The sequence below is a fragment of the Podarcis muralis genome, chromosome 14 (assembly GCF_964188315.1).
Source record: "Podarcis muralis chromosome 14, rPodMur119.hap1.1, whole genome shotgun sequence".
Classification (NCBI taxonomy): domain Eukaryota; kingdom Metazoa; phylum Chordata; class Lepidosauria; order Squamata; family Lacertidae; genus Podarcis; species Podarcis muralis.
Window position 1 is genome coordinate 44,714,873 of NC_135668.1, and position 10,941 is coordinate 44,725,813.

The 10,941-nt window shown below is 42.6% G+C and overlaps 1 protein-coding gene across 4 annotated transcripts in view; it reads left to right on the top strand.

The window, feature by feature from the left end:
• Nucleotides 1-10,941, top strand: part of BAIAP2L1 (BAR/IMD domain containing adaptor protein 2 like 1) — a 57,206-nt gene extending 46,265 nt beyond the window's left edge. For all 4 annotated transcript variants that reach the window (XM_028705557.2, XM_077918593.1, XM_077918591.1 and 1 more), the window contains 3 exons: nucleotides 692-869; nucleotides 8,064-8,104; nucleotides 10,197-10,941. In XM_028705557.2, coding sequence (XP_028561390.2) covers nucleotides 692-869; nucleotides 8,064-8,104; nucleotides 10,197-10,272 — 295 coding nt within the window. In that variant the 3' untranslated portion in view covers nucleotides 10,273-10,941. The remainder of the gene's footprint in view (nucleotides 1-691; nucleotides 870-8,063; nucleotides 8,105-10,196) is intronic.

Sequence of the window (10,941 nt, forward strand, 5' to 3'; positions counted from 1 at the left end):
TCAAGGGATGTGCTTTTAAAACAAAAGATAAGAGCAGTCTCCCTAAATATAGCTATAGACTCAGCTGTACAGCTGCAAATAAAACGTTTTAAATGTATTGTAAGGTACAATATACAAATGTGACACTAGGTGGTGACAGTGAGCTATGCCAAATGCAATGTATTTTTCAAAACGTTTTTTAAAAACGCATTTTCACAGTGTTTTTTATATGTGAGTAGATTCCATCTATGATCTTGCTTAAACGTTATTGCTTACTTTTATACCTTTATTTATGTCCCATCTTGTCATATTTAGACCACTCTAACCAACCCTAAATAAGTAGCCCCATTGAAATTAATGGAACTACCCCATGCTACATTAGTTATTATATCTTTATCCATTGCAATTTTCTGAGCATAAACAAAGTTTTAAGGAGCACAGATGCGCAGTAGTTTTAACCCTTCAACACATTCTTCTGCCTATCATTCTTCTTGAGTTGGCTATATGTGTTGCTAGATTAGCTATACTTCACATTCCTAGTTCCAAACAGCAAGACAGGGTTTCTGCCCCTCAGAAAAATATAATATCTGAGGCTCTATCTATAAAAATCAACTGCTCTAACCTCAAGGAGCAAAAAGGAAATTCACAGTGAGCTGGAACTGCCCTGCTCATTGTTTCTATTCATTTTAATGGTTGGTTTTCTTCCCTTTAGCCCTGCACATATCCGAAGCATCAGCTCAGTAAACTTAGCAGAGAGAGGTACGGTTATCCTTCCCCCACCAGATTACTTGGTACCTGGACAAACAAGAGCAACTTCAGAAGCAAGGCTGGAATCTTCTAAAAGTTCTACTCTTAAAGCACCAGTAGCCAAACCAGAAAGCACCTCTCTTGTGAGTATACCTGTGAATTTGCATGCTGCCTTCTGAAGCATTGTTTACTTTTGTGCAAATCTCAATGAACATGGAAATATCCTCATGAAATATGAGATTATATCCACCTCTCTTTCATATATTTGACTTCATAATAGCAACCAGTAGCATTTCTGTGGAACATAGTCTTCAAAAATATTTGAGGGAAATGCATATTGCATATTTATTTTTAATCTTCCTTGAAAGGTTTCATGTGCTTTCCTATAACAGGTTTGTTTAGAGCTAAAGCACACACAATGGGACAGATTACTTACAAGTCCTAAATGTATGTAATTCCATAGCAAATTTTCTCTTGATTCCAGATGTACATCTTTCCATCAAATTAATTGCTAGACAGGGTTCTCAGCTAGTTACTGTACCTGAATTAAATGGAGAACCAGTAGGACAGAATTAAATATTTAATAGCTACAGTAACTTTAATTAGCATTTCAGGTGTCAGGTGTTTGAACTGGATAAGAGATCAAGTGGAATGCATCCTACCTTCTTGTTGATCAAATCGCATGCCACTAAAATCCTGGTATAAAATTGGAATCTGCAACATAGTCTGAGTACTCTTGTCAATATGTAGCTCTTTAAAATTAGTGACAAAAGTGTGCAATCAAAAATGTGGAAGGTATTTAAAGGCAAATGCATAGATAGGCATTTTCAAGTCACTTTTCAAAATAGATTAATCATCTATAAAACATTATTAGATTATATTTCATATTAGTCCTATGCAGAGAAGACCCACTAAAATTAATGTAAATGGCTGACTTAGATCTGTTAATTTAAATGGGTTTACTCTGAGTAAAGCTTAGTTAGATGCAGTGGCGTAGCGTGGGGGGTGCAGGGGGGGCCAGCCGCACCGGGCACAACATCTGGGGTTAGGGCAAATCCACGGGTTAGAGGGCGCAAATTACTTGCCTTGCCCCGGGTGCTGACAACCCACGCTACGCCACTGGTTAGATGCAACCTATTATTAATTTCATTTTTGTATCCCTCCTTTTCTCCTGAAGGAGCCCAAGAAAGCTAAGAATAACCATACAGAGTAAATCAATACAAACAATGATTAAAACCAAAATCACCAACTAAAGCAAAATGTAGCAGGCAGCATTTTTTTTTTAAACTGCGCTCCAGCTATGCACCAAAGGCATGAGGGAACCAATATGTTTTCAGTTGTCATCTGAAAGATGGCAATGTGAGGGAGTACTGAATCTCCGCCAAGGAGAGTTCCACAAATGGGGTACTGCCACTGAGCAGGCCCTTCTTCACCATTCCTTCTGGCTTACAGCATCCAAAAACCTGATAATTATATAATGCTTTTCTCTCAGTCTTATATGCTGCTTTCCCTGCAACCCCCCCCCCAAAGTGCTAGGTTGCTAGGTAAAGGTACCCCTGCCCGTACGGGCCAGTCTTGCCAGACTCTAGGGTTGTGCGCTCACCTCACTCTATAGGCCGGGAGCCAGCGCTGTCCACAGACACTTCCGGGTCACGTGGCCAGCGTGACAAGCTGCATCTGGCGAGCCAGCGCAGCACACGGAACGCCGTTTACCTTCCCGCTGGTAAGCGGTCCCTATTTATCTACTTGCACCCGGAGGTGCTTTCGAACTGCTAGGTTGGCAGGCGCTGGGACCGAAAGACGGGAGTGCACCCCGCCACAGGGATTCAAACCGCTGACCATGCGATCGGCAAGTCCTAGGTGCTGAGGTTTTACCCACAGCGCCACCCGCGTCCCTAGGTTGCTACCAAATCATAAATACCAAATCATAAATACCAAATCATAAATACACAGAAAATGCAGAAGACATCAAATGTACTGGTATCTGCATTCCAGTTACAAGCATAATGACTTGTGACTAGAAACAGTTCAAATAAGTACCCCAAAAACATCAGCAAATCTCTAAAGGCTTTCTTAAAAGAGGGAGACCTTGCAGGCTGAAGAAAGTTATTCTGGGTCATCAAATTCCAGACTTTCATAGTTCTCAAAACTGGGTGATCACTTTTTGTATACAGAGAGTCACACTTGCGGGGAGAAATACAAACAGCTTGAGTTGTTTCATTCCAGTTGTTGGGCGTTATGTGAAAGCACATTCTCCAGAGCACATCCCATTGGGAGCAATGAGAGCCGTGCAGATCCGGAGCAGTGCTCTTACTGATACCCCATTTACTCCAGAAAGCTTGTTCAAGAGAACATCCTTGTGGATTGTGCCTACTGTTTTGTTTAACCCAGGGAGGAAAAAGAGGCTGACTTTTTTCATCCTAATCAGTGCGGCTAAAGTATTTAACATTGGCTTAGTCTCTGATACAGTATAAAATGGTGGTTGTTCACCTTTTTTTGGATCACATTCTCCCGTGGTCAACCCTCCAGGGGGCAAACTGTAAATGTGGGTGTTACTAATTTAAAAAAAAGATTGTTTTATTTTATTTGGGGGGTTCTTGGAAGGGTCATATTAACCCTTTCACATTACAGAATTACAGCAGGGAACCCACAGGAATGGTCAGTAATAAGAATATATTTTTTAATGACATATGGGTGAGTGAGGGGCTTGGGTGGCCACAAAAAGACCTTTTGGCAACACGGTATCTAACTGGGGTGCCTATAGGAGTATCAATAAACTTTTTTTTTTTAATTTTAAAAAGATAAATTTGAATTATAAGGTGTTTGAAGGGTCACAAAAAAACCTTTGGCAGCAGTGAGACAATGACGTGATTCGTACTCTTACCCAGTCAGCAAGAGTTTTCACATGGCAGAAGAACAGTTAAATGTCCACTTATACTATGCTTTAGTATTACAAGAATAAGCTTCACTGCATCTATGGCATGTATGTTTCATACACAGTCTTTCCTCTCTGGCGCAGCAGCAAAATCAAAGCTTCTGTCTTAGTTAAACCACAGTTTGGCATGAACCCTAAACCATCACCATTCTTAATTCTGCTTAGTTGAAACAATACATTTTTGAACCAAAGTTCATGAAGCTTGTTTATTTCAATTAGCCACCATTAAGATTAATCACACTTTTTTCCAGACTTGGATGATACAGCAAGATTCAGTTAATGTAAAACAGAAGCAAACACTTCCAAACTCCTCCTTGTGGCCATGTTGGAAGGGGTGGGGACTGTCTGAGGCTCACTGCAGCTCATTCTCCTAACACTAAACTATGGGATACTGTTAAATCTAAGCTGGCCCATATTTTGTCATGCTTTGCAGTCTTAGCTTCTTTTGGATAAAAGAAAAAGTCTTAACCATCGTGCAGTGTCAGAATTCTATACTGACTCACTTAGGTCTGCGGTCAGCTAGTGAGACTAATTTGATCAACAAATAGTCCTTTAACAGCAATTATGAGAGCAAGAGTTTTACAGATTTATTAGACTGCAGAAAGTTGCTAAGCAAGCAGTACAGGGAGTTCTTTGTGATTTGTTTGACAAGCAAAGAGGTGACTAGAGCCCAGCTAAATTACTGTATGAATTGAGCATCATTGGACTGTATTTCTTGCCATTAATTTACCCCAGTATATTCTGGAGGGACTCATCTTTGGAAAGGCATTTTATGAGGACATAGAAAAATTAACAGGCCATTCTAAGCTGTGTAACTTGAATATGGAACCAAATGCTATTGTGCAAATTAGAGTACTGGTGGGGGGAGAGGTGGTCAGGCGGTCCCTTTCATTTTTAAAATTATATCCACTGATTAATAAAACAACATCCATTAAATTAAAGGAACACTGAAGTAAAACAATAGAACAGCATTCATTAAAACTACAGTCAAGCAACACAAGAGTTCAATTAAAATGAGCCTGTAGGAGCTGGCCCTACTACTGTCATGTGACATCAGTGGGCCTAGTTTGGGCCTGATCCGCATGCCACACCTTCAGTTTGTAAGCTGCCTTTTATGAAAGGGCTGCAGATGGGATCATGCCTTGCCACTCTGTTCAGCTGCTTCCCCACCTCTCCCCCCTCTGGGGACTCAAGGTGAGTTACAGATAAGCTATGTGATGTATATCAACATAGTCAAGTGAGTGCTGGCAGTAATTCATGTTTCATGAAATATGTCGTTTTTAGACTGCTCATTTCTCTCAGGTATTTTAACACTCAGAAATAATGGGATTGCTTGCAGAGAAACATATCAACATCTTCTCTTTTTTTGCATTGATTTATAGAGTTAATTTATTCTCTCTCTTTGTGTACCATAGGTTATAATAAAATGAAACCTATATTAGCATATGTTTGTGTGAGAGGATGATACATTCTGTTGAAATGGCAGGATTACTCTTCCATTGTCCTTGCTGTGACTACATTTGTAGCCTTGTGAGAGAACTGCAGTGCCACCTTCTGGGTACAGAGGGTTGTTGCACCTTAAAAGGTAAAGGAACCCCTGACCATTAAGTCCAGTTGTGGATGACTCTGGGGTTGCAGCGCTCATCTCGCTTTACTGGCCGAGGGAGCCGGCGTTTGTCCGCAGACAGCATGACTAAGCTGCTTCTGGCAAACCAGAGCAGCGCACGGAAACGCCTTTTACCTTCCTGCCGGAGCGGAACCTATTTATCTACTTCCACTTTGACGTGCTTTCGAACAGCTCGGTTGGCAGGAGCAGGGACTGGGTATCAACGGGAGCTCACTCCGTCGCAGGGATTCGAACCCTGGTCTTTATATAAATTATAACTAGCCTGTTTATAAATAAAGGCCTTTAAACTCCCCTCTCCAATTTAAACAATTTATTTAATGGATTTCTTCTAACCCACCCTTTTAAGGTGTGTGCCCTAAGTTTGGGAGCCTCTCCAGAGCAGCACTCCATAACATAGAAGGGGCTACTTTTGGGAGGAATCTTCTTCCCAGGGGCAAAAAGGAACGCACTTTCTGCTTGTACAAGGGAATGGTTGTCACTTGTGATTACTCAGAGTATAAGCTCACAATGATCCCTTCCCTCTCTGTGTGCAGTACTGTTATGCTGCATCTTTTGTCCTGGAGAAAAAGTGGCAAAAGGCATCCAGCCTTAACTCTGAAGAGAAATAAAGCATAAAAAGATATTAACAAATACACGAGTCTGAAATCTTGCTTGCTTAAGTGGTTGCTTATGCAATGCCCTGGGCAGATCAAAGCACCATAGGCCTTACACATGCCATCGTGGGAAAAGAAGGGCTGATGCAATTTGGCACCTAAAACAATGTCAAAAATATTGACACACAAGCTCCCCCTCAACACGTTTCATGTATAGTCATACCTCCGTGAACGTCCACCCCTTCGATCGTCCACTTTGGCGGACATCCGCAACAAACCCAGCAGTACCGGAACAGGTTACTTCTGGGTTTGCCGCTATGCGCAGAAGCACAAAACCGCTCCACGCGCACGCACAGAACGATGCTCTGTTCAGCATCTCTTTCGTTGAGCATCCAGGGCTCCGGAATGGATCCCGGACACTCGACAAGGTACCACTGTATTTCAAGGAATCGTACAGTTGGAAGGGGCCACATGGGTCATCTAGTCCAACCCCTTGCAATGCAGGAATCTTTCGCCCAATGTGGGGCTCAAACCCACGATCCTAAGATTAAGAGGCTCATGCTCCACCAACTGTTAAGGAGCTTTTGTGCAAATATTTATTTATTAAATTTATACCCTGCCCTTCCTCCCAAGGGAGCCCGGGGCCGCAAACATATCAGTGTTAAAAACAATACCATTAAAAACAAATTAACAACGTATTTTAAACACCTGAAAACTATCACCTGCTTTCACAGCAATAATGCCAAGGTTGCCAGGAACAACAGCTGTCAGCCGCCTAACGCCTCGGTAAACAGGAGTGTTTTAAAACTCTTCCTGAAAGGTAACAAAGAGGAAAACAAACACACCTCGTCCAATATGTCATTCCAGGCACCCTAAGGCAGGCCTGCACAACAGTGTGTGGCCACACATCCTCCCAGAGGACTTGGTAAATTTGATAAATTCTTTTGCTGCTTGCCTGAGTTTTTAGAAACTAGGATGGCGGTTGTCAAGCAGTTGGCAGGACACAATGCATGTCTTGTGGGCAGGGCCGTTTTGAGCATATGCGCCGCCGGGGTGCAAAGATCCGCCCAGCACCCCCAAATTAAGTTTAGTCAACCCCAAATTAACTTTTATTTGGGAGGGGGGAGGCCAAAGTTGTTGACCTTTTATTTATAGGGGAATCGCTCACCTATAACGACAACCCAGCGAAAAAAAATGCTTTTCTTTCCTGACTTGTCGGGAATATTTGACGCTAGGGAGTAACAAAGCAACAAGGGTGGGGGTGGGGACTTTCGCTCCATTGCTTTTCACTGCCGCCGATTGAGAGGGACCGGTATACAGTAGGTATACATTTGGCACGCCCCCAGAATTTGGCGTCTGGGTGCCCTGCACCCTCGGGTAAAGATGGCCCTGCTTGTGGGCTGCTTTCAACTGGGGAAGTTGCAGGTCATACAGCTCTGCCCCAGGGAATCCACAGAACACTTGGCTTCTGACAACTGTGTTGCTTGTTAAGGTGCTGGTCCTATTTTATGTTGTTTGGCAGCAGCTAAACACAGCAGCGGGTGGCGCTGTGGGTAAAAGCCTCAGCGCCTAGGGCTTGCCGATCGAAAGGTCGGCGGTTCGAATCCCCGCAGCAGGGTGCGCTCCCATTGCTCGGTCCCAGCGCCTGCCAACCTAGCAGTTCGAAAGCACCCCCGGGTGCAAGTAGATAAATAGGGACTGCTTACTGGCGGGAAGGTAAACGGCGTTTCTGTGTGCTGCGCTGGCTTGCCAGATGCAGCTTTGTCACGCTGGCCACGTGACCCAGAAGTGTCTCCGGACAGCGCTGGCCCCTGGCCTCTTAAGTGAGATGGGCGCACAACCCTAGAGTCTGTCAAGACTGGCCCGTACGGGCAGGGGTACCTTTACCTTAATAAGCAAATCTTCCCCAGTGAAACTGTGGTTTTAACCACAATGGCTATGGTTGAAAGATCCAGATGAAAGCCTGGTGAAATTTTTACTGTGAATGTGTTTCTGCCATCCGCTTTGGCACCAATGTCAATGCAGCTTTCTTGAAAGCCTTGATCTACTGCTAAGAGTCACATTGAAATGGCGGCAACAGGAGGAAGTAGTAAATAATACCCACAAACCTATCTTCTTACCTGAATAGCATATAATTCCTGGTATTAAGTGCTTCATATTATGACTTTCTTTCCATTTTCAGAAACCTGACATGAATGGCATTATAAAACCACCTTTCCTAAGGTAGGAGTTTTATTTATTTTTTTAACATAATTAAGAGCATGAACCAATGTATAAGTCTTGAAAGGGGGGAATTGGATGGCTTGGGGATGGCTCACCCCCACCCCCGCCATAGACTCTTGCAAATGATTCAGATTACCCTATTGGCTTTTCAGGAAATGAGTTGAAATTATCTAAGTTGCCGTATTGCTTCTGGAAGAGCAAACAATGACTGGTGAATTGATTCAGCAGCAAACCTCAGTCCTATAGTGCAGGCAAATGCAGTGCTAGATCTGACTCTCATGTTGTCTGCTCAGATTTTTCCTGCGTAGTATTTTATGCTGAAAGTAGAGTGGGGGCTGAAAACAGGGTAAGATTAAATAAGCAGCAGTGAGAGCTGTTATGCAGAACAGTATGGGGAACTTGCTTTCTTGTTCTATGTAAATGAGCCCTCCCTGTTGACCTGTTATCAGTTCCATTTTAAGCTAAAACAAATTATAATTGAGATTCTACAATCTCAATTTATACTTCAGACAAGCAGTTATGAAAGAGAAGTGCGTGGCCAGTAATGATTTTTAAAAGTTTAACTGGGTCATCCTATTTTATTTTTACTTTATGTATTTAAGAAACTCTGTAAAGCCAGCTAGAAAGTTGCTTTGAGAACAAAGCACCAGGCTGTGGCTCAAGGTCAGCAGTGCCAGTGTGGCTAACCAGATTCCCCAACCATACATGCAATGATGCTGGTACCATGGAGCCAGTGTGGTAGTGTAGTTAGCATGTTAAACTGTGGTCAAGGAGCCCCATGTTCTAATCCCTGTTGGCTCATGAAGCTTCCTGCATTATCTTGGGAGTCATTCCCTCTCAACGCACTGGAGAGCCAGTGTAGTGTAGTGGTTAAGAGCGGTAGACTCGTAATCTGGTGAACTGGGTTCGCGTCTCCACTCCTCCACATGCAGCTGCTGGGTGACCTTGGGCCAGTCACACTTCTTTGAAGTCTCTAAGCCCCACTCACCTCACAGAGTGTTTGTTGTGGGGGAGGAAGGGAAAGGAGATTGTTAGACGCTTTGAGACTCCTTAGGGTAATGATAAAGCGGGATATCAAATTCAAACTCCTCCTCCTCCTCCTCCTCCTCCTCCTCCTCCTCCTCCTCCTCCTCCTCCTCCTCTTCTTCTTCTTCTTCTTCTTCTTCTCAACCTAACCTACCCCACAGAGCTTACTTGTAGTAAGCGGGAGAGAAGGAAAGAACCAAGCCCATTGCCTTATGCTCCCCTAGCTCCTTGGAGGAGGGGGCATTTAGTATAATAAACACAAATACTCAAGTGGTTTTATCACCTCCTGTGAGGCTAGACTGGAGTATACATTTATGGGAGGAGAATGAAAGTTGGCCCTTAGATCATTCCTCCTCGATAAGTACCTTGTTGAGTTCCACAATAAAGTGTTACAATATACTTTCAGCATGTTTATACTGCCTTTCAGGCAAGCCTCATAAAGTGGTTTACATAAAATTATTAAGGCATCAGTGAACTGTGTTGTTCGCTTCCTTCCCAGGCTTCTCTAAATAAAATGATCACGTCGCCTCTGGCATTCTACTCCACTACCCTCAATAACCACCACCACCTTGCAATGGTCACCTGGAGAACCTTAGAATCATATCATTGCAGAGCTGGAAGGGGCCACAAGGGTCATTTAGTCCAAACGCCTGCAAAGCAGGAACCTTTTGTCCAGCGTGGAGCTGGAACCCACAATCCCGAGATTAAGTGTCTCATGCTACACTGGCTGAGCTCTCCTTTCTCCCTGATGAAAAGTGGAGAGAGACAGGGCTTCTCCTTTGCTGGGTCACAACTGAATGTGTGGTCCCCAGCTGCCATCTCTTCTTCCCAGCAGCAGGTCCAAGTGGAAAGGGCAGGGGGATTGGGCATTAGACGGCAATAATCCTCAGTCAAACCCAGGAGTTTTGACTTCTGCTGTTAAGTTTTTAAAAGCTGCAACAGGTCTTTTCTAAATGCCTGCCCCCTCACCCCCTAATTTTGTCAAAATTATAAGCTTCCTAACTACATATTTTGTATGGTTCCAAATATTGTAGTTAAAATTCTTTTGGGTTTTTTTTTATTACAGTGGAGAAAATCCGTTTGCTACCGTGAAACTCCGACCAACAGTAACAAATGACCGATCCGCGCCAATACTTCGATGAACAGTAACCCTTTTTTACCCTTCCTTGTTAAACACTGTCTTCAGCAATATGATTTTCAAATGCTATCTGAAGTTGTTGTTTTTAAACATTATTTAAATGTAATTAATGTGTACAGTAGCACTGGAATGCTGACTTTTAAAAAATATTTTTGCTTCCTGTATCAGCTAATTATTGATGGGTTAAGATGCTTGAAAAATCTCTCCATATTACAGTGTGCCTTGTTTAGGAAGACAGAATTGTCAAAATAGGGAAGAGGTTTGAGTAAAATGTAATTACCAGCATAATTGATCATTTATTGCTCTGTGCAAGTTGTATTGATAGTCCTATGGGTAAGTTCCAATTATTATTTAAGTTTGCTTGTACTGTTTACTTAGATACATGAATATGCTTAGCCGATTTTTAAATAGACAAGCCATTTTAAGGATTGCCTTAACATACGATAGAATACTATGTAAAGCAATAGTCTTTGTTTCTGCTGGGTAAGATAAATGTCTTAGATTAAAGTAAGAATAAATATTGATCTTCTGAATGTTCAGAGAAGTGTAATATCCTTAACATGGTTTGCAATATGCCAAAGCACAATATTATACTGTCTTCTTTTAGCAAGATTCTATTGAATAGGACTGATTGATACAAATTCTTTCAGTGATAAATAACTACAATTAGAAA